This window comes from Aythya marila (genome assembly GCF_965140915.1).
Source record: "Aythya marila genome assembly, chromosome: Z".
Lineage (NCBI taxonomy): Eukaryota > Metazoa > Chordata > Aves > Anseriformes > Anatidae > Aythya > Aythya marila.
Genome location: NC_139080.1, coordinates 50,968,996 through 50,993,457, shown reverse-complemented (window position 1 = coordinate 50,993,457; position 24,462 = coordinate 50,968,996). Strand labels below are relative to the sequence as shown.

General features: G+C 35.7%; 1 protein-coding gene across 3 annotated transcripts in view; it reads left to right on the top strand.

Moving 5' to 3' along the window:
* The window catches only part of SLC12A2 (solute carrier family 12 member 2), a 63,206-nt gene that overhangs the window by 25,755 nt on the left and 12,989 nt on the right, over nucleotides 1–24,462 (top strand). For all 3 annotated transcript variants that reach the window (XM_082783266.1, XM_082783267.1, XM_082783265.1), the window contains exons 7-18: nucleotides 2,915–3,023; nucleotides 3,532–3,659; nucleotides 3,750–3,834; nucleotides 8,153–8,307; nucleotides 12,925–13,032; nucleotides 13,902–14,025; nucleotides 15,389–15,490; nucleotides 16,749–16,904; nucleotides 17,983–18,082; nucleotides 19,927–20,038; nucleotides 21,887–22,027; nucleotides 22,256–22,362. In XM_082783266.1, coding sequence (XP_082639392.1) covers nucleotides 2,915–3,023; nucleotides 3,532–3,659; nucleotides 3,750–3,834; nucleotides 8,153–8,307; nucleotides 12,925–13,032; nucleotides 13,902–14,025; nucleotides 15,389–15,490; nucleotides 16,749–16,904; nucleotides 17,983–18,082; nucleotides 19,927–20,038; nucleotides 21,887–22,027; nucleotides 22,256–22,362 — 1,427 coding nt within the window. The remainder of the gene's footprint in view (nucleotides 1–2,914; nucleotides 3,024–3,531; nucleotides 3,660–3,749; nucleotides 3,835–8,152; nucleotides 8,308–12,924; nucleotides 13,033–13,901; nucleotides 14,026–15,388; nucleotides 15,491–16,748; nucleotides 16,905–17,982; nucleotides 18,083–19,926; nucleotides 20,039–21,886; nucleotides 22,028–22,255; nucleotides 22,363–24,462) is intronic.

Here is a 24,462-nt window from a genome sequence, read left to right as displayed (position 1 = left end):
CCTTGTCATGTAAGTTTGTTTAGCAGGACAGTCTTGTCGTGAACCTGTGTTGGCTATGACCAATGACCACATTATCCTTCAGGTATGATGGCTCTCTGTCTAGCACTAGCTCACTAGTTTGCATAGATTTATACAGCTATCCAGACTGCTTTTCTGAACTGCAAGCTTAAGTGTCTCTAACTGAGAAACAGCAAAATCTATCCTTCTTGACTTTATCAAGAAGGTTAACAATATTACTTTCTGAGTAATTTCAACACAAGAAAAACTAAAAACAATGAAGTGGAAGTTTTCTTTCACTGGGAACTTCACATGAGCTCTCTGCTTGGAGAATATATGGCCAGAATGGAAACCAAGTTACATAGTTACTGCTAACTGAAAACCAGTGTTCTTGCTTCTCTCGTATTCTCTTCTGTGTTTGTTTTTATTTGGAGCAGCCAGACAGTGCTTTTGCAGTCAGTTGGTCCAGCATCAACGGGATTTGTGAACACTGGTAGTGATGAATGTGTAGGAGGGGTAACCTACTTTTCTTATCTTTTTGTGGCTGTATGGTCTTAGGTCAGCTCTGATTGTGGAAACAAATGTGTACAGATTCTAAGATACCTTAAGATAAACCATATTACTAGTGTTCTGATAGACAGTCGAACTTGCTCATTTCTTTGTGTGTGACTGGTAGGCTTTTTTTGTATGCTCCATAGTGTGCTCACTTGATGCTTTTTAAATAATTGAGAAGAGGTTTACTTATCTCTGTTCCCATTTATAGGTGATTGTGAACCAAATATTTTTGCAGTGAGAATCATCCTTATTTTCTGCACTGAGAGGCAACTGAAGGATCTTCATAATGTAGATGTTAGAAGTTTCCTATGCTTGTGTGTCAAGTTGATGATGCTTATAATCAGAATGATGGTTCTTGTTGCTTCCAGTCATAAAAATAGGGACTGTAGAAACAGGCAGTGAAAATAGGAAGTACATTACTTGGATCTACCATTTGAAGGAAAGAATCTACAGAAAACAGTTTTGGCGTGTGCTTTTAACTTGAACAACATGCTTCTGTAAAGATTGTTTGCCTTCTCAGACAGTGAATTTCAGTTCTTAATGGTATTTCTATGCCCCCAACTTTGAACAACCCCATTTCTAACCACTTATTTTTTGCTTTGAAGGAATTAGTTGTTAGTGACTGGTCACTGTCATTTAAAGTCTTGAGAAACATCTTGCTTTTTCTCTGCAGCATGAGAAATTCAATAACAATAGCTTGCAAAGAAACGGCCTAATTTTTTTTTAATGTCTCTGTATGACACCTCAACCATCATACATGTATTTGGCAGCCTTATTAGGAGTTCAATAGCTTTTTAAAATGCTGCTCATTGCAAAAATCAAGGCTTGTTTGCTTGGTTTCTGCAACATGGAAGAAGATATATAGGAGCTATGGTAAGCAACTGAACCTGTCAAACAAGCACTTCATGTGGGTTAATATCCAGCCTACCATAGCAAGACACTGATCCTTTCCTCTTGATAATAGTGTCTATGATGTTCTTCCATGCCTTCTCAATGGCTTAGAGAATTCCTTGGAAAATGAGACAAGCAAATCAATAATAAGTTTTAAGTAGACCAAAAAGCTTATGAAGAGACTGGGAAAACAGGAAAGTATGCTTCAGAAATGACTTCAGAATGAGTTCATTTAGCTCTCGCCCATTCTTTCTAAAGTCTGAGACTTCTGAGTGCAAAGAAGAGATTTGGAAAATGTTCTTATCTTTGTAGAGAAGCTGTGGTTCATTGCTGAATAAATCCGTCTACAGAAATTGTTCTTGGTAGCTTCATATTGAATTCTCTGGGCTTATTGAAGACTTTTGTAAGCACCCAGCTGCATCCTTCCACCTCACTTGTTCTTCTGTAGGCTTGGCAAAGGCGAGATACAAATATGATGCACAAACTGGCTTCTTCAGGTGGCCTTCTAACTATAAAAATACTACTTTTACTACTGCAGGCTGTCTTGCTCTGTATGTTTCTGTGCTGCCTGGATTTACCTGTAAGGTTGCATAAACTGAAAACTTGTTTTTTTTTTTTTTTTTTTTTTTGGCAATCAGCAATGCCACGGTGCCGTTATTTTCTCAGGTTTGGAATAAAAAGACAAGCTACAAGAATTTTACCCCCAAGACACAAGCACACCAAACCATTCTATGATTCTGTATATGACCTTGTAAGGAATCAACCCAAAAATAATGGATCAGCGTGTTTACTAGTTAAATACAAAGTCCTGATCTCTAGGCTTGTCACTATGCACACATTTGAGCTCTTGGATGGTATAAAATACATTTTTGTTCATAGTGTAGGATTTTGTAAAGGTTTTATTGTCTGTCATTAGTCCATTGTGTCAAATAGCAAACAAATGCTGTTGATTTCCTGATGTGATAGAATTCTTACAAAACATAAAATATTTTTATGTTTTATAAATTTAAATTATAATTATTTTAATTGTAACTTTTTATAAATTTTATATTTTTATTATAAAAATATAAATATAATGTGCATTGTAATTATAGTTAATGGTCCTGTCATTTGTGTGCATTCTTTCCCTGTCAGTTTATTCAATCTACTCAAATCCTTTCCTTCTGGAAGGCTTATGGGAAAAAATAGGTCTCTTAAGTACCTTGTCTCTAGAGGAGTAATTTTTTGATCATATGGTAATAATACAAAAAATACTTTCCAGGTTCAAATTATTCATATTTATTTTTTGCAAATCCTGATACGTGTTCTCTCAATCATGCTTTAATTTGGGGTGAAGGGTGGGGAAATAAGAATATCAAGCTGAATTTGGAATAAAGTCAGTATTTACATTTTAGAACACATTCATAACATGGAGACTTAAAAACTGAAATGCAGGTTCTTTCTGACTGTAATGGTAATATTTGTATTTCAGGCACAGATAGTCTTATTGGTGATCCTTGTACTTGCTATTGGAGACTTCGTTATAGGAACATTTATTCCTTTGGACAGCAAGAAGGCTAAAGGCTTTTTTGGTTATAAAGGTATGCTGGAACAGTTAGTACCTTATTAACAGTTAATATCTTTGCAATGTGGAGGCTTGCTGTCATAATTGAGTGAACATCTAAAATAGTTTAGTCCTATTTAACTATAGAGATTATTTTTTGTGATTCTTTCAACGTCCTGCTGTTTTATTCCATTGAAGTTTTAAGGCACAGAATTGGTTTCTGCCTGCTTAATATCGATAATACGAAATAATTACAATAATGCTATATTATAAAATTACTAAATATTGTAGTTATACTATTTTTTTTAAAGCTGGAGGAGAATATAAGTACTTCTGGTTTTAAAGGCTATTTCAGTTTACCGTGACCTTTATTTTGATAAATCAGGGCTTTTCTACCTTAAAATCTTCTACAGTTGATTTTTGTTAAGTAGGTTACAATGCTGTGATTTTTAGATTTTTCAGAGCTATTAATGTCTAGAATTGGCTAATACTGTAGTTTCTGTATCAGCACTGGCAGACATATATAAATAAATCTTTTTCTACAGCTGAAATATTTATGGAGAATTTTGGACCAGATTTCCGAAAGGAAGAAACGTTTTTCTCTGTATTTGCTATTTTCTTCCCTGCTGCAACTGGCATACTTGCTGGAGCAAATATCTCAGGTGATCTTGCGGTGAGTAGTAAATAAGCAAACTAAACACTTTTTTCCAGCAAACAATGAATGTATGTCTATCCCTGTCATGACTGCTGAAATTTGTTTCAGGATCCGCAGTCAGCCATACCTAAAGGAACATTGTTGGCCATCTTAATTACCACGTTGGTTTACATGGGAATTGCAGTATCTGTAGGTAAGTAGTGAATATTTTTAACTTTATCCTTTCACATTTTTGAGTGTGTTTTGATATGGTTTGCAATACAGTTTTTCTTTAATGCATGGGAAAGGAACAGTTGGAAATGTCTAATTCTTAGTGTTGGAGATTGAACTTTCAGCTGTTCTTATTTTCTAAAATGAGTGAAACAGTCACCAGTCTTAGGAGAACAGCAGACTAAAGCTGACAGACTTCACACTGATCCTTCCTAATTTGTTCCAGGTACTTAGATTAATATGTTTAGAATTCAGCAATGGGATGATGATCCTTGGATTAGAAAGGTGCATTTTCACAAAATACTCACTGAACAAACATCTTTTGATCTGAAGATGGTGGTAGTCAGCTTTTATCAGAATAAATTCTGGGAAGATTACACAGCTCCTTGGAGAGGTGCAATGAGCTGTCCCAGAAGACTGAGAAGAGCAAGTAGGGAGGAGAAACGATCCTAAATTGGTCTGAGTACACTATAACTTCCCTTCTGAGGCTTTCTTCCCTTTGCCACAGTAGTTTGAATATTCTCAAGTAGAACTTGCCGTGGTGTTGGATGCTTTCTGTCTGTTCTGCTCCAGGGCTTCAGTGGTCATCCAGGTTTTTCCTGATCTGTAATCTATTATAGTAATCTTAAGAATATAAGCATGTCTCTAATATTATTGCCTATAATTGGAAAAATTTTTATACATGTCAGACAAATCAGTTTTTTACAGTGCTAATCAGTTTTCTTATATGAAAGACCTTGCTTTATCTTAGCTATACTGCTGTTTGAATGAATTTGACATTTATAAAAGCACCATTGATCTTACCACTAATGATATTTCCTTTCCAAAGATACTAATCTTGCCAGTCTGCCTCTGTCGGCTAATGTTGTCCTGTAGCTCTGCCAAATACTTGCTCTGTAGCAATTGTGCCCTATGCAATTTAATGATCTACATTATTTTCTAATTAGATTGACCACAGGCTCCTGCTACCAAATCTGAATACTTTAGAACTTGAAACCACATGAGAGTAAAATACTTATTAATATTAATTTGTTAATAGAATACTTTGATCATCTTTCAGACATGAAAAACTTCAATTTTCATGTTACAAAAAACACTTTACAGAACTAACATGAAATTGTTTGCATCAGAAATGCTGTGCCCTAGTTGTTTCTTATAACTTACGATTAGAATTATGGTAATGGTAATAATTATTATTAGAATTATGGTAATAATAATGGTAATTAAAGGTGAGTGTGATTGCAGAAGGTAGAGATTATGAAATGAGTGAAGTCTAGTCTTTCTGAGGCTTTGGATCAGGAATCAGGGAAATGGAAATACTCTTGTTCCTTCCCCTGCAGACTATTCCCCACTGTATACTTCCAAATGTAGTGATGAGAAAGTCATTAAAACTTTGAAGAGGCTAGTAAATGTAACAGAGTAGTGATGTCTGAAGAGGAAGTAGATATTTTGAATCTAGTGTAGTATTTGTATGTTCTTTAAGCAATAGAGACACTGACTAAAGAGGGCTTAGTAAGAGAAAACTTATACTAGAGTTCCCTTATACTAGAGAGCACCCTATTTAAGAACAAGATAGCAGTAGTGAGGGAGAAGTGTGTGGTTTCGTGCTTTGACTACGGAATAATGCAGGTGTGCAGGTAGCAGGATTAAGGTTGCATAATCACATTTATCATTTATCACAGACATTTATCACAGAATTTCTAGGTTGGAAGAGACCTCAAGATCATGGAGTCCAACCTCTGACCTAACACTAACAAGTCCTCCACTAAACCATATCCCTAAGCTCTACATCTAAACGTCTTTTAAAGACCTTAGGGATGGTGACTCCACCACTTCCCTGGGCAGCCCATTCCAATGCCTAACAACCCTTTCGGTAAAGAAGTTCTTCCCAACATCCAACCTAAAAGTCCCCTGGTGCAACTTTAGCCCATTCCCCCTCTTCCTGTCACCAGCACCTTCTTGATGAGAATTCCTGAAAGAGGAAAAATTAAACATTTGGACTGTAATGCATTTACATTAAAAACAGAAGCTCCAGTTTAAAAACAAACAAGAAAACTCACAACCTTCTGAGTAGGGTTTCCGTACACAAGGAAATAAAACTAATTTAATGAGTAGCCATTCATAGTACCAGAGAAGCTAAGAAGCCCACTTATTTGCAGTCTGAAGTGCCAAGGAGCTATGTGAAGTTAGGAGAGAACTTGATCTAGATGGCCTGTTTACCTTCTCAGGCTTATGGAATGACAACTTCATTTTACTTTTTGCAGGAATGTGCCTCTAAAAGCTTATAAAAAGGTGAAAGCCTGTCATCCTATTCTTACAGGAAAGAAAAGTTGCAGGTTCTTAGTGAAAAGACTGCCAGAATCTATCATAAATAAAACATTTCCGAATGAGGGCTAATGTCTGAATTAAAATGTCTGAACTGTTACTTAAGTATCTTCTGCTGAGAATAGAGCTTGCCCACCTGGCATCTGTCCTGCTTTCTCTTGTAGTAAGGCTCATATCACGTTTGCTCATAGTGCTGTTGAACCTTGAATCCCTGTGTGAAAGAGCTGCCAGCCTTCTTTGTCTCATACAGATCTTTTAAACTCAATTAAAACAAAACAAAAACCCAACCCTTCCACATACCCATAAAAAAAAATGCATAGGAGAAGTAATTGGTGTAGGAGACACCTGTTGAAATTTAATCAGATGGACTTACTAAGCATTGGAAAAATAACAATTGGAAGCAATGAGTAAAAATCAACCTACCAGGACTAGGTATTCTAAACTATTACTGAGGTTTTAAAGGTTCGGTAGCAATATGGTACAGATATTTAAAAGTTTAGTTTCTCAACAGGCAGAGAGAAATTACTTTAGATAACAGGCACTCACTTGAGAAACTTAATCTTGTTGCATATCTGTGCCCTGCTTTTCATTACTATTTTGCAAGGAAGTTACTGAAATCATCAGTAGTCACATGCTTCTTTTCCCAGGACCTCCTTGTTTAAATTCCTAGAAGACAAGATTAAGGGATTTCTCAGCCTTTTTGCTCTGTAGGGTTCCTTCTTCTCTTCCCGATTCTGTATTTAATTCCTTGAAATACTGTCCAAACAACTTAATGCTGTTTCAACAGTTGAGGTATTTAAATAATGATAAGTCTGTTCTACACTTCTAAAAAGAACAAAACAAAGTCTTGTTAATCAGATGAGCATTCTTAGTGCTTAAAGGCTGAAACACTGTGTCTACAGTTTTACAGAGCAGTGAAATAGCATATAATCATAGAATTTGAAGATTTGCAGATTGTGATAGGACTTAATTACAAAAAATGTGGTGGCTGTGGTTCAGTATTTCACCAAGACACCAACTTTTAAAGTACCCACATCCTATGTGACTGTGGTATATCAGAAATGGGCTTGCAAGGCTTTCATGATAAGCACTTAATTTTTTTGAATGGCTGAGACATGTTGACTGAGCTGTGCAGCCTGTTTGCATACTTAGGTAAAACAGAAATCTGTGTGTTATAAGGAGATTAAAACTTGTGAAAGTGTTCTGCAAGAGTGTGCTTCCATGGTGTATATGTAATGGTATGCTCTAAAAGCGGAAGCATGTATGTAAAACTTTATAACATAAGTCATGTTATACATGTAGATCTCAGTATCTCACTGCGAGTGGAGAGTAAGGGGAGAATTCCAAGACTACTACTTATGAAATAATCTAAGAACATTAACTTTGTTGCGTGATTCACCTGTTAGCAAAGGGACCAACCTTTTTGGTCATTACATCTGAACAACTTCTACTGTGGAAATTGTCACAGTTGAGTTTCTAAGAAAGATAAAAGCTGCAATGCTGTGTATTCCTGTCCACATATGTTTTTACAAACAAATACAAAACTTCATTCCTCTAAGAAGATTAAAAAACAAAACAAAACAGACCCAAGTGATACAAGTTTGTATTTATAATTAGCATTATTTACTAAATTATGGGGAAACTCATGATTCAAAGCAATGTGCTGAGTTAAAATTGTGCTGTTAAGCTTCATCAGTTCTATTGATGTAGCTTTCCTCTGTGCTAAAGTTTTCCTTGTTAGACTCATTTATTTAATTATTTATTTATTTTAAGAACTTCTCAGGTAAGTAAACAGCTAGTTAGCTTGTTTTTATTCTTCATGGTGAACATGTGCTTAAATCTGAGATGTATTAAAACTGTAAATGCTATATTTAATTTTCATCTGAAAGAATATAGTTAAAAAGGAAGTTGAGCTTGACACATCTCTAAATTCAGGTTTAGTCTGATGATTATTTTTGTTGTTGGGTCCACTCTAGGTTCTTGTGTTGTTCGAGATGCCACAGGGAATGTTAATAACACCATTATCACTGAGCTGACGAATTGCACTACCGCAGCTTGCAAGTTGAATTATGATTTCTCATCCTGTCAGGCAGGGGCTGATTGTCATTATGGGCTGATGAACAATTTCCAGGTATGAAATATTCTCTTAAATCTGTTAATTGGATTTTTGATCTTTTTTAATTGCTTATTGAGGAGAAAATCATACACTGAAAATTCTTAAATACACAACTGTTCGACATAACTTTAAGTGGCATACTCTATCTAGTATCAAGGGCAAGGTAACTTAAATTTTGGGGTGTTTATATACAGGTGTTTATCTGGGAACAGAGTGAGTATTTATAAGCTGTGTAGCTTATGTTTTGGGACTGCAGCTTGCTCTGTTTAGATATCTAAATGCTATTCTTCATGGATGTGGATAGATGTACTGGATGTGGATAGATGTACTTAGTGTTAAATAGTGATTCATAGAAGTCATAGGTGGTCTCTTTCAGTAACTTCTTAAGTTTTGTAGCAACCATGTTTATGGAAAATGTTGATGCATAATTGCCATATACATATATAAAGTAAGAATGTTGAGAGGCTTCATAAAATCTAATGTTATCATTAGATTAAAAAAAATCACAGGGTTTTTCATAGTCTTATAGGTACTCATGAACTACTACGGGTTCACAAGTTCACTATTATTAAGGGTTTGAAAGAAACCAAGGAAAACATACTAATTCCCACTTAAACTTTCCTTACAGTAGTCTCTCTGCCCTAATTTTTTTTGTAGTAGGCCTGCAAAAGGTTGGGTTGAGGTTAATTGGAAATTCGCTGATGGAAAGAATGTCTCTTTCAATGGCATGTGTGTTTCGGTCAAAAGTACATATACTCACATGCAACAAAGATTGTCAGCCTTTCTGCAAGGCTCTGTTGAAAAACTAATTACAATTTACATGTGTCAAAGTAATGTTTAATGCAGACCATTTCGTTAAAATACATCTTTTTAGTGAAGTATTTATGTATCGGTATGGTGTTGATTTGTTCTGGTTTAGAAAAAGCATATATTGGAAACAGTGTGGAACTACTGTTATGAGAATAATTATTTTGCAAAATCTGAATTTCCTCATTCTTTCAAGCTTGAAAGAAGACAGTATCCGGCTATATTATCAGTGTACAGCTGAGAATAGTGTAGAACAGGATTTGATAATCCTTGTGGATTGTTCCAACTAGGTGTGATTCAAAGACCTGGCTTCCTTGGATCGTAACTTTCTTCAAGTCATAACTTCAATAAAGATACTTCTCATAAGTGGCTAGCACTTCTAATAAGTCACTAGTGTTCTAGTTTATCATCATTTTTGTCCAAAGAATACTTTCATGTTCCACATTAGTCTTACTTGTCTCTGGAAAATACAGTAGGTTATGAATAAAATAAGAGTTTCAAGGCCTGGGCCTACAGAGAGAACCCAGTGCCCTTTGTTGGCAAAACCCCCTTGTGTTGGGTTTTGGAAACTTACTGGAGGCTGCACAGCAGCTCTGAGCAACCCGCTGCAGTGTTTGGTAGAACTTTGTTCTTCTGGTAGCTAGCTGGACTTCCTCTGGCTGTCTTCCTCTCATGCTTCTGCTCTTTCTCTCTGTGAAAGAAGTTGAATAAGAGTGAGTACCTTCAGAGAAATTAGGACTTCTGTCTAGTTAAAAAGAAATTTGTACATACTCTAACTGAACTTCCCTCAATTTAGTATTTCTGAGTTGTAGGTGTAAATAGAGACTGTTTTTCTGTGCAGGTGACAGTTCAGGGCTGGGTGGCCAACCTTGAATACCTCTCAAGCTCTTCATACAAAAAACTTCTTCCTGCGCGATAAATAACTGAGAACATATGCTTCACAAATAAACTTATCTCTAAAGTGAGCAAACATATTTTGAAATGCAAGTAAGTCATATTTCTTATGACTTCTGAGTGTGCAAGTCATAAGGCTGAAAGTGTCAATTTACTCTTGTGAATGAAAAATGGGTGATATTTTATATCACTTGTCTTAGATTTTATCCAGCACTCTGTTCTTTCAGCAAGGAATTAATCTGAAGTTTGCCTAACTTGAGTTTTGGATATGTTTGTTGGACAGAAAATGGATAACTTACAGGATGGTTAACCAACAGAAATCTTAGACACAAACTTAAATGAAAACTGATGGTGAGAGGCTTAGAATCAGATGCTTGGACCACCTTAAGCTTCTGTTACAGTCAATGCAGGTATATGTAGGCCCTCACAGGCTTCCAACAGCTTTCTGCTCAGCATCAAAATGGCTGTCATCTGGTATCTTCAAGAACTTGTTCTGTCACTGTAGCCTCTGCCTGGAACTCACTTAGAATAAGTTACAATGGGTAGCTTAAATGCAGAATTTGGTCACATATCTACTTTGACATATATAGAAATTGTCTTTATTAAAATGTTTAACTTTGGATGAAAATTGGAAGTAGCATGAATGGAAGTACACCATTTCAGAAACAGTGTAAAAGTTCTGCTAAAACATTCTTCCTGTAAAAGGAGGAGGCTGTAGAACACTAAATAATTGAAAGAAATGGGTTGAATAGCATTTCATGCAAATTCATTTTGAAGAGTTAACTTTAAAGTTATCTTTGCTGGAGTTTGTATTCATATGGCATTTTTTTCTGCTCTACAATGGTTGGAGCGAAGAACTGAATTGTAGTCAAAATAGAATATTTCAATATGCCAAATCTTTCAGTAAGAAACTGTCTAAAGAGGAAATGCCAAGCAAACATAACGAGTCCCTTAGCAGCAGTAACAATGTATTTCTCACAGCACCAACTGAAATAGGGCAGTTCTTACTGGATGCCTGTACTTCCAATTCTGTCTGTTCTTCTTTCAAGGATGAAGATTTTACTGCTACAGCAATTGCGTATGTGGGCTCTTTGGTTTTGCGGTCCTGACTTTTAGATTATAGTCTGTATATTGTGTGGGTTTTCTTAACACTAGCATACTGGTTCAGCTGGAACTGGTTCCTCTTTACTCCCCCCCCAGTTTAGAAGTTTCTTAATGTCTCTTACGCTAGTAACCTAAGCTGTAACTTGCTGCCTTTTAAAATGGACAAACACAGTCTGCATACATCTTGGATTTCTTTCAAATTTAGAAAACAGATGTAAGATTCAAAAATAGTGTAATTAAACAGAGGCAACGAACAGCACCTAGAAAGAATATAAAATTGGAGTCGGTAAGGACTAATTTGCAAACTCTTAAAGCAAGTGTAGTAGAGCAAAGGAAATGTTTTAAATTGCCTGGGAAGAAAAGTAAGGGTGACTTGTAAACTTATTCTGTCTATCAGAAGTCCTTCCAGGGAAGATGGAAGATTGCAAGCAACCGTTGCAACAAAGAAAACTGTCATGCTGTTTCTACAAAGATTATTCTATGTTTATTATGTTGCTGAAGCATAGATTTTTCAAAAAATTAATTCATCAGTAAATTTATTTCTAGAAGAAAATTTAAGAAAGTACAGTATAGTGTTATTACAGTCTGGCATTTACAGCTGTGATTTCTTTTTTTATTGTAAAACTAACCTAATTCTGGGCATAGGAGGGAGGGATAGCTTAATCTTGTGTAAGCGAGAGTGAAAGTACTGAGTTAAAGGAAAACATTAGGGAAGTATTAGGAGTACTAACACATTCCTGATATGCTTAACTAACGTGTATCATTAGTTTTGTTCACGTATGAATAAAAGCCTGTCCTACCATAACCTATTTTGTTGTAAACTTAAGGTATACTTCAGGAAATCCTACCCCTCATTCTTCATGCTACCAACTATGACAGCTGCTTCATTCTCGTTTTGTGTGTCTGTAATTGTCATTTGTTTTTGTAGACAAGGCTTGCCGTGAACTTATAAATGAAACCTGATGCAATCTAGAGATTTAATTCTGTTTGAGGGACCCAGAAGTCTTTGATCTGGTGTAGAGAAAAATGCTAAATTTTTATCATTAGTTTAGTACTAGCTATATGAATAAAACTTCGTCAGCCCCATGTATATTGTTTTTTGGGAGCACATCTTACTAAGATTGCTTTAGAATTGCAGATGAGAGTATTCAGGGTGTATGACAATTAGAAGCTGCCTTGGTTTTAATTTGGGATTTTTTATCATACCAACATTCTTCCCTTGTATTTAGCTTACTGAGCATCCCTTGCTTTGTTAGTCATCCACTCTGCCAAGAACTACATATTGTGTTTCACTCATTGACGTTACAGAATTGTCCAAGGATGTGATCTTGGGGCGATAGGAACCGTCATTGTGGTTTTGAATGGGAAACATGCCTAACTTGGAGCAATAGAGATGTTGAGAAAGACGAGATAAATTTTCCCAAGTTGTTCAACTTCAACTGCTTTGTCACTTTGTCACCTTGGCTTTCCGTGGCCATGTTATTCAGTGGTATATTAGTCAAATAATGTAACTATTTCCAATGTGTTTTTTCTTCCATGACTTGCTTTCCAGTCCTTTTATGAGCTCATGGAGATTTCCACCATCAATTATTTTATGTGGTTGTACTACATGTTGTGTGATAAGCCACTTTCTCTTGTTCTGAAACTAGGATGTGTTTGTGTCCTGACTTTCCCCTAGCTCATTCGTTGCTATGAATGCATGATACTTTATGGCTTTTGAGTGGAGTAAGAAGTATTTTATTTTTCTTTTGTGTAGTGAATATTGTCACCCATCTGTATTCCATCAGTTTTCCATTTTGTTTAAAAAAAAAAATGTTCTGTTTGCAGGTAATGAGCATGGTGTCAGGATTTGCACCGCTGATTTCTGCAGGTATTTTTTCAGCCACTTTGTCATCTGCATTAGCATCTCTTGTGAGTGCACCTAAGATCTTCCAGGTACGTATGGAAGCAAAACCATAATCTCTTAAAGAATTATTCAAAATAAACTGAAACAGAATTTTATAAGTGGCATCCAAATCTGCTGCTGTCCTGCTTTCTGCTATGAAAAGTGAGAAAAACATAGCATCTAGATTTTCAGGAAATTGCTTTGCCTTGGAACCAGGAAGCATTTAGATGAAATACCAATGGAGCACATGCAACAATAATAGATTAGTTCATTTCTTAAAGTAATCAGAAGGAGACAGCATGAATTAGCACCTATAGCTGCTGAATGTTCATCTGCACAGAATACTTAATCAAAATAGTATGACCATGAACCAGTTCTTGTGTGAATCATTTTACATTAGTTTTTGTTGGCATTTCTGAATGAATTTTGCTTTACCTTTTTAACTCCTTAATCCCAATATTTGTCCTGTAAGTTCTTTTTGATTCAGTAAAACTTCACTGTTAGCAAATGGGCATTCTTCCTCAAAAGTTCAGTATGGAGTTCAACACAGAAGGGAGTTTGCAGAATATAAATACAAGTGTCAATGCAGAGAACTGGTGTAAACAGTGGGCAAACTTTCCACTTTCTGAGGAAACAATTTTTGTCTCTAAAAAGCAACTCTGATTGTAAGACTCCAATAAAGTACAGTAGTCAGCGACTTACAGAAGAGCGGAGCTTGTTCTTACAGGTAGTAATCACTGAAGGACAGAATACTGGAAGTGCAAAATGTGAAGGCAATTGCAAATGGAATTAGTATGTTAGCTACAAACATTCCTTCTTTTAGGAAGAGAGTGCAGTGAAAAGACAGCATTAGCTACATAAATGAGGATACATTTTGAGCAAAATATAGATGCTGACTCTTGCATTTTATTTTTCTTAGGCTTTGTGCAAGGACAACATCTATCCAGGATTTCAGATGTTTGCTAAAGGCTATGGGAAGAACAATGAACCACTGAGAGGATATCTTCTAACATTTTTAATAGCTCTTGGATTCATACTAATTGGTTAGTTTGAAATTATAATAAATCTAAATATCCTTTTGTCTTTCATGAAGCATTCTATTCCATCTCATGACTTGATGACAATGTCCTTGAGGTCTAATGCACTGCTTGTTTCTATGTGAGCGTTCTAAATTTGTTTAGTTTGAGGATTTTCTCCTGTCTCCTAGATACATCTTTGTATAGAGCTAGAATAAATCTGAACTGAACAGTAGGAGTACTACAGTTCTCCTAATCACTTCAGGTGCCTGTTTTTAGATACTGTAAATGAATGAAAAAATATGTTTTGCTTGAGGTAGAGATGTAATAAGCTATAAAGATTAAAAATCTGAAATGAACTTTCATAATTACAAACAGCTTCAGTAAACGGCACACTTAGTGAACAAAACTTGTTAGAGTATGTTCTTCTGTTATGCTACAAACAGTATAGATTGCTCAGGCTGCTGTTGGCAAAGGTAAAGATAGGATTACATGTGTTCTATGTGGGTGAACACAGCACAATTAGTTCACCATCCATGTGACCTGTGCTAGTGCTGTTAAACTCTTCCTGATTTTGTTTTATCCTTCCCTGTCTATGCTTAGAGGAGGTACAGTCATGCTGTCTCAACTACAGTGTGCTGACTGGAAACCTGATTATAACAAATGAAAACTTGCAGATTAACATGGCAAGTTCTGCATTTTGATTGCAGTTATTTGATGGTGAGAGTGCATATTAATGTTTTACACTATACCTTCTAATGGAAAAAGAAGTGTCAAGCTCTTCCATCTCTTTCACTAATGAGAGTATTCATCACTGTTGCAATAGTATTGAGACATAATGCATTAATAGTACCGCTAATTCAACTTTTAAGGGCAGACCAATGAACATGTTTGTTTCATTGGCTCACGAACTTTGCACTTACCATTCACCATCGCTGAGTGTCTCTTAGTTTCATTATACTCTTATTCTTTGCTATGTGACAGCTGAGACTTCAGCTAGAGACATACTGCATTTATGTTAATGATCTAGTACTTCTGGGGTTCTAAAGAACCCGATATATTGCTGCAGTGTTTGGCCAAATCATGGTGGGAAAGGAATTGTCTCAATGAATTATTTTGAGAAAGTACGTAATGCTTAGAGGCAGTCCTGGAATACTAGATGGCATGGAAAAACGTTTAACTTTTTTTAAACTGAGAGCTGCACTTCCTGACTATCAGAAGATAACTGTAAATAAGAGACTGCAAGTTAATAGCTCTCTTTGTTGAACAGAAAGCACAAACTGCTTCTGCCTAGATAACATAAAATTGGTTGTAACAGAATTGACTTCAAAATGTACAAAGTCATTGGATGATATGTTTTATAACAGCCTGCTTTGTTCTTGTTTTACAGCTGAACTGAACGTCATTGCACCTATTATCTCTAATTTCTTCTTGGCTTCATATGCCTTGATTAACTTCTCTGTGTTCCATGCTTCTCTCGCAAAATCTCCAGGTATGAAACACATTTTGGGGTTGAGAATTAAGCTTCCAATTTCTAAATGCAGAAACAAATTTAAAAGCTACTCATATAATTGAAAGTCTGGTTCAATTAAATGTCTGTTTGACTGTCATGGCACATCTGAGGTATAGTCTTAACAGGATGTGCTTGAGTCTTCCAAATTTTGGAGGATTGAATGATCCAGAAAAGCCTGAGAGCTACAGATATTTGTCATCTTTGAGGGAAGAGATTATTACTCAGTGTTTATTCAGAGATTCTCAAATAGGTCTCCTATGATTTGTCTCTGTTGTATATCACTTTTGTTATTACCAATCCTTAAGAACTATTGCTTAAGAAAGCTTTCTTGCTAATTCATTTTCTGGTCTTCAGGGCCCACCATTTTGTTATCTTTGGGTTTGTCTTTGGCTTTGCACTTTTATGGTATTTTGCATTTTTTTTGGTATTGCAGGTAGTATTTTTCACAAATACTTTTTCACAAATTCAGCATATTTTCACAGCTTTTGCTTGGTGTACAAGGCTAGTTACGATGTAGGACTAAGCCAAATGACACTTTCAGAACCTGCATTTCTCAGACCTGGTCTGCCATGTGTTTGTGCTGAAATGCCCCTAAAAATTTCTTAATTACTGCCCTAGTAGGTACTGTTATTTTTTGAGAGTATGTGCTCTCTGTTTACCCAACAACTCTATGCAAAATACACTTGTAAAGTGGGTGTGTGGATTGACAAATAAGGATGTAAAATAAATGGTGACAGTCCAGCGCTTTGACGTACTTAGAACAGACAAATCCAAGCAGATTTTTTTTTTGTAGAGAAAATTTCTGGCCATGTGCAAATAATAAAAATACACACCTAGAAACAACACTACAGGACAGAGACACTTGCTGATGTTTTGTTATACTATCTTTGAAAGCAAAAATCAATTGTCAGTCAAGTTCTTGTCAAAGGTTCTTTTAGCCTGATTCAGTAAACATGCTGGCACAAGCATCTTCAAACTTTCCTTTTGAGATAGCTTTTAGAGATCAACATATGAAACGTAGAGCTGTTGCATATAAGATGTGAATCTGAAAGGTGTCAGAAAATTAAATGCTTAAATGTGTCAAAGTCTCTATTTGATATGTTATTGGAATTGCCACGCCTTATGAAATGTGATTGAAAGCATGGAAAGGAAAAGATGAACAGCACCTTTCTTCTCTTGAAGATTAAATTATTTTCCACTCTTACCTTCCCTGTCCTCCAAACTACATTTTGACTAGGTTGGCGCCCTGCTTTCAAATACTACAATATGTGGATTTCTCTCGTTGGAGCTATTCTCTGCTGCATTGTGATGTTTGTCATTAATTGGTGGGCAGCACTTCTGACATATGTCATAGTCCTTGGACTCTACATTTATGTCACGTACAAGAAGCCAGGTATGTATGGGGCTGCTTTTGGTTCTGGTGGGAGGAACAGGCAGAAGGAAGAAGTGTGACCTTTGGGGACAGGGAGGGTGGCAGAATGGATCGATGGACAGGACAAAACCTTGATGGTGATTAGTTCAAACTTCTGTTTCAAGCTTTTCATTTGTAGTGAAATATAATTACACCTATATATTCATTCACTGCTGTTGTTCTTTCCCCCACCCTTCCACAACATGCCTCTCAATCAAATATGGTTGCTGTTAAACATAAACATTTGAAAAAAAAGATGAAAGGAAGAGATACAAATGGATTACAGTGATGAAGGCACCACGAAAGCATGTTTTGTCAGGAAGTGAAAGGGAATACTTTATCTTTCTGGTTTGAAAAAGCATTTGAGTAGTATTTGTTTTTTCAGTAAACCATTCTTTTATCTTTGAACAACAATTTATACACTCTTCCTTCCACTAAGAATACTGTATGATCTTAAATAAAAGATGGAGCAGAACTGAGCCACAAAGCGTTCCTGTAGTTGACAATAAGGAAAATCCTAAATCTTGGGCCATGAAGATTAAGTACTTGGAAGACAAGTTCATTGTAGCTATCAGCAGTAAATGGAAACAAATAGAGAGAATACTGAAACTCTTGTTTCCTTTTAGATTTATTTTTCATAAGGAACTACTTAATCTAGGTAATTTCCTTGTCTTTATTGCACTAGTTATTCACTAAAAGTATTTGACTTTGGTTAGGAAATATTTTGAGGTGAATTTTTCCTTTTCTGTGATGTAAATTAACTAATCATATTTTCTCCTTAAGTGTTACTTTTGAACTTTGAATTCAATCTTGATAATGCTGGGGAAAAATCATTTTTTTCTTCCTAATTGTAAAATGAACTCTCATTTGCTAAAACTTCTACAGAGGTCTTATCTTCAAGTGGAATTGTCTATTTAATTGTAGGGTTTGTTGACTAGAATCGTGTAGAATGTACTGAGATGGAGTTTAAATCTTGTGTGTTTTGAGTTGGCATCAACTGTTTTGTGATCATGTAGTTCTGTGTTGAACAACTAAGATATTGAAACTTCACATTTCACAGATGTGAACTGGGGATCATCAACACAAGCTTTAACTTACTTGAATGCACTACAGCATTCTATTCGTCTATCAGGAGTGGAAGATCATGTGAAAAACTTCAGGTACTGTCTTAATATCAAAGACAAAAAATTCTACTGTGTAGTCAGTAGGATAGACTCAGTGTTTATTGTCATAGTTTTCATTAAATTGGCTGTTTACCTCCTGTGGCTTTTAACAGCTTTGAATTTCACTATTATGGACATCCTGTGGATGTAACTAGACTAGCTTTTTATTTCAGATTAAGAGAGCAATTCAGAAGTAAGTTGATGGATGATGCCTATTTATTGTCATTCATGCATCATGGTTTTTGTGGCAGGCAGAAAAAACTGCTAATTGTATTAATTTCTGATGAAACTGGACTGAAAGATGACCTCCAAACTGCTAACCAGCATTTGGTCCACATAAGGCTAAAACTGGTTTAAGCTAATATCCCTGAAATGTGTATACTGTGGATGTCATCAGCACAGGCTGTTTCACATTAAACATTTGGTCATTATCATTATAATGGTAAATGGACTACATGAGTGTTTCACATAGCTGAAAGGAGAGAACTGATTTTTTGTTATCTAGCATGGCTGCCTAGGATGGTCCTACTGAAGTAGGCAATATTTCAATCCTACAGTATCCATGCTGCTTTTCTGGAGTAGGCTATTCTAGATGAAATATGCTTCAAGAGATAAATTTATAAAATGCTGTGACTGAAACTATTTCCTCAAAATCCAATTACAAAACTCAGTCTAATTATGAAACAGCTTATCTGAAATCCTAAGACCTACATGACATTACAATTTATTATTATCTACACTGTATTACATTGAGTTGCATTTTTACCAGGAAGGAAACAGTGACTTCAGAAACTCATTGGTTGGCTAGCTATCAAGAGCAGCAATTATTAATCCTAATGCAAATCTGAAGGCTGGCATAAGTAATTTACAATATTTTATTGTAGTCAATTTTGAACTCTCTGCTGAAACTTCTGTCAGCTGCAAGTCCATTTTGGATAGCAAATTTAGATGAAGAAACAGACATAAGAAAATTCTTACTAAATGTAACTTTGTGTTGACAGAGTAAGTGCAGTTAAGTGAATGCTCTGCTGATCAGTATGCATTTCAGATTGCATTAGAAGTACTTCAGCTCTTTTGTTTGAGAAGCTAATATGTAGCTTTTTGAGTTGTAAACTTCAATAATTGTTTTGCAAAGGGGGTATGGATCTTCTTGTCAGTTTTAAGCAGAGTAGCTTTAGCAGTTGTATTTTTGGCCTGATACTGGCTTCTAGCCTATGACAAAAAGTGTTATGGATTTTAGAAAGACATTGTAAAACTAAGTAGTTTAGTGTATAAAAAAAAAAAGTCTGGAGAGATTGAGGAGATAGAGACAGATAACTTTCAGTGATTCTTATGATCTAAAAAATTATCTTCTGAAATGAACAAGATACTTAATACTTGGATACTTAATACTTTAAGGCTTTTTAGAAAGAATGGCTAGAATAGCTTTACCTGCATTTGTTTGGCTTTGCCTTTTGAATGATTAAAAAAATTGCATGATTCCAGTTTTCTTGGGTGACATAAAATAATCTAAGCTAGAAGATCTAAGAATGTGGCTGACAAATGGGGGGAGAAATTCATCCCCCTGACTTAGTCTTATCTAAAATCAATTTCTGATCACCTTAAATATGTACATTTTCACATTGAGTGGGATTATTACTTCTGGAACCAGTTAATCATAGGTCTGATGACAGTTGTCAAACGTCTGTTTTTAAAAGATTTAAATGAAGAAAAGATGAACTTACAACATTACCAGTAAGGACTGTGTTCTTAGGACCAATATTTAGAAGAAACTTTTCAATTAACTAAGCCTTTAGATAAAATGAATTTTAACTTCCCCCCAACTGTATTCACAATTGTAGGCCTCAGTGCTTAATTATGACAGGTGCTCCAAATGCACGTCCAGCTTTGCTTCACCTTGTCCATGCTTTCACCAAAAATGTGGGCTTGATGATCTGTGGTCATGTACATACGGTAAGTGTATTCTATCTAACTTTAAAGTTACCTTACTGTGGCCTTTCTTTTTTCTTTTCTTTTCTTTTTTTTTTTTATTTCAACAGATCTGTCTTTCATTTTAAATGAAAGCTATTAGTATCCTGAGATGTACAAAAAAGAGAGACTTACTAGGAGGATATACTCATGTAGGGCTCATCCCCATTCCCAGTTAGCTGTGCTGCCACATTAGGGAAGCTTTGAAAGTTATGTTATCTGCCATAACTTTCAATGTGGCATGCTTTGCATCAGCAACTTGTAGTTAAAGGGAAGTCTTGCGCTGACAGTTTTGCTGTAGGATATGTGGTGGTAGAGGGGGAGAGTTTGCAAGAAGTTTGCAGTGTCTTTAATTGTATCTTTAATCAGTTGACTCCTAAATACTTAGGAAGCTCTGTAGGAGCAAAGGGAATACTGAATTACAATCTGGGTCTCTTTCTGTCCTTGTCTCATTCAGTTTTACGTACTCTGTCATGCTTTGGACAGAGTGGTTTGTCAAAATGACAGTGTATGGCTAGGTTTCTTTCTGGTGCTCCTGTGAAACAGGGAAACTGATTCCTGTGTAGATACTCCTTACAGAGAGTGTTCTAAAATCTTATTGAGCAGTAAATTCAGTATCAATTTAGCCAGTAGTTTAAAATCGCTTTTACCTTTCAGCTAGGTTTTTTTTATCCCTTCAGTTATCTAAATGGTTTCATTGTTGAGATGAAACAGCAGTGTGAACAGTTGTTTCCTCCCTTTTTGCTGTTTCTGACCAGCCCTGAGTATTTCACTAGCTTTTCTTCATTTCCATCAGGGTATGATGATTCTGGGTAGGGAGTGAGGGGTTGTTCTGTAAGGATGTAAATTCAGCAGTTCTTACTACTTGAAAACAAACAACAGGAGGAAAAAAAAAAAAAAAGGTCCCTTGTAAGCAGAAGAACAGAACGTGTATGGTATCTTCTACAGAAGGCCAGAAAGGATTTTGGGGTGGGGGGGGCGGGGAGGGAAGGAAGCAAGCTTCATTTTTCAAAATTGCATTCTCAGGAGTTGTCTTAACTAATACAAGGTGGCTGTTATACTATGACCTGTAACAAAACTGCAGTTAACTACAGAGTAGCTGTTGCATCATTGGTAAACATTACTAAATATACTTTAGTATATTTGGATTATGTAGCTGTTGATAGACATTTTAACACCAGACTTTTTCTGATGCATCACTAACATCATTTAAGCAAGTGTAACTTTAAGCTTAATCAAGCTTCATATTTTTATATGCTTAGATTTACCGTATTTGCTGAATAAGACTTCATTCTGATCTGATGAATGGAAGAGAGGAAACTGAGTTAGTGCAGTCAACAGAACATGTTTTTAAATAAGCAAATATTGGTCACCTTGGTCTTGAGAACCTTTTAATTTCAACATTTGGATATCTTGGAGGAACATAATGATTCATCCTGGTACAGGAAGTAAAAAAACATATTTAAAGAGAAGGTGACTTTGACAGCAACACATTTCTTACCATCACAGACAGAATTGTGGTTCTATTTTAGATAACTTACTAAGAAGGCTGGAATTTATCATAAGCAAATGCATGGAGACATAATTAGCCTCTCAAGAATGAGAAATAAGTTACTGTCAACAATCCCAGCAGAAACTAGTAGATTATCACACTTCCCTTGTGATAATCTAAAAGTGTAGGGAAAACCTGAGCAAACTGGACATTAAGTATATGGACCCTGGAGGGATGCACCCATAATTGCTAAGGTAGCTGGCAGAAAAATAAACAGGGTGTTAACTACTCAATGCTCATAATTTTTACTCACTTTCCTCCATATTTCCTTGTGTTGAAAGGGTCCTCGGAGGCAAGCCATGAAAGAGCTGTCCACCGATTTGGCCAAATATCAACGATGGCTAATTAAAAACAAGATGAAGGCCTTCTATGCACCAGTACATGCAGAGGACTTGAGAGATGGAGGACAGTACTTAATGCAGGTACATCTCTCCCTTTTGTTTTTCTTAATGAAAACAGTGATGTTGAATGTCAGAAGTGGAAATGTTTTGGTATTTTGCATGCTGGCATATTTCATTATGTGAAGTTACCTTAAGACTTTGTTTTCTGATTGAAAAAAAAAAAAACAACAACAGTTTATTTCAGTAATATGTTGGGTGTTTTAGTTTTTCTTTTTTTAAAAAAAGACAAACATTTTATGTTCTTCTTAGGCTGCTGGTCTGGGGAGAATGAGACCCAACACCCTTGTTGTTGGGTTTAAGAAAAACTGGAGGCAAGGTGATATGAGAGATGTTGAAACCTACATCAATTTATTCCAGTAAGTAGAAGATGTGGATGTGTACCATTTGTGTGCCACTTCAGTACACTTGGTAATAAGTGAAAACTTTTATCTCAATTAGGTCTTTGTTGCATAAGCTCTTGTCTCTGTCAGGTTGATCAAGATTTTCCATATTGTAGATATACTTTTTCCTGATACAGAAATTAATAAGCAACTCTTGATAGCTTAAGCAGATTAGATTTCTATATAGCCACTTTCTGCATGTAGAAGTTGTGGCAATGGTCTGAAATTTAAGAAAGGGAAATTCCCTTTAGAAAGGGAATTAGTACCTTACATGTCTGCTGAATTCATTAAACTATTTTATATTGAAAGCAGAGTTTTTTCCTTTACTTTCACTCTACGCTTTTCAGACAAAATGAACTTCTATGCTGAAGCTCTGTCTTCATTAAGTCTTGCCCTAATGTAAGTGAAGTATTTTTTTAGAGATGCATGACACTCAAAGTTAATAAAGAAGCAAAAAAAGTACATGGGAAAGGAAGTCTCCAGTTTACTTTGCCAGTACTGAACGTCAGTCCAGTTCTGGCTGAAAAACATAATACAATGACTTGCGCTGTTAAAATTTAAGAAAAATAGAACTAGCTTTTCTCACTTATATAGAGACTTTTTTTTTTGTTTTCTTTATATGCTGTTTAACTTGTTCTATCAGTGCTTTACATTTATAATTTACTATGCCTAAAAAAGAAAGTTGGGAAGGGGGTTACAGGCAAAGATAAGAAAAGGAAATACACACACGCACAAACACATGTTCTCCCAGTTACTTAAGAGAAAAGCAGGAGAACCAAATGCAATGAAAAAATAAGGCATCGTGTTGGTTAGTTCTTTTTATTTTTTTCCTAATTTCATTTGGAATGGCTTGTACTAGAAGAACTCTCAGGACTTACAAAGTGTGGTTTTCCACATCCCATACCTTAGGAAGTAAACACTGTATTTCAAGCATATTTTCAGAAATTTCCTGGGAAATTAAATGTTGCTAAAGTTCACAATAGAAATATACTTAATATGTAATGACCTAACAAATTTAAGTAATGAATTTAAAATGTCCCCTAATGGACAAAACTTCCACCAGTCTGTTTTTTTTATATTTATTATAAAATATATTGATATTTTGAAAACTTTTCTTTAAAAGCAATATGACCACTTGTGGTTTAGTCCTGTCAGGATGGGGAGCAATCAGGTGAAAGTGCAAGAACTCATGGCTTGAGATGAAGACAGTTTACTAGGTAAGGTAAAAGCTGCAGTTGCAAGCAAAGCAAAACAAGGAATTCATTCACTGCTTCCCATCAGCAGGCAGGTGTTCGGCTACTTCCACCAAAGTAGGGCTCATCATGCATAATGGTTTCTTGGGAAGAAAAGCATCATCACTCCATTCCTCCCTTACCTCAGCTTTTATTGCTGAGCATGGCAACATGTGGTATAGGGACATCCCTTTTACCAATTTGTGTCAGCTGTTCTGTCTGTGTCCCAGCTTCATCTTGTGAACCCCCTGCCTCCTTGCTGTCAGGGTGGCATGAGGAGCTGAGAAGTCCTTCGCTCTGTGTAAGCACTTTTCTGCAACAACTAAAAACATTGGTGTGTAATCAGCACTATCTTCATTAAAATTCCAAAACATGGGATCATCTGAGCCTCTACAAAGAAAACTAGATCTATCCAAGCCACAACCATAACAATAAAATGTTGATACTTTGAACAGTTCTCTTTAAAATCAGTAAGACTTGATGAAAAGCATTCAATCAGTGAAATCTTGTGGAATTTCTGTCCATGTGAATAATGTGGAGTTTTCATTACAGCAACTATTTCAGAAGTATTTTTAAGACTGATTTTTCTTTATAAGACTTTATTTATACGACTAATGCAAACTGTATCACAGAATGGTGATTCTTCAGGATACTTCAGGAATGGGGCATCCACAGCTTCTCTGGGCAAGCTGCTCCAGTGCCTCGTCACCCCCAGAGTAAAGAATTTCTTCTGAATATCTAATGTAAACAATATCATAAAAGGGTAGATTAAGTTTATATTTTTTTCATATTTTGGGGATTTCTTTGTCCTTTGTTTTACTCAGACTTTAATCCAGGGTTTTAT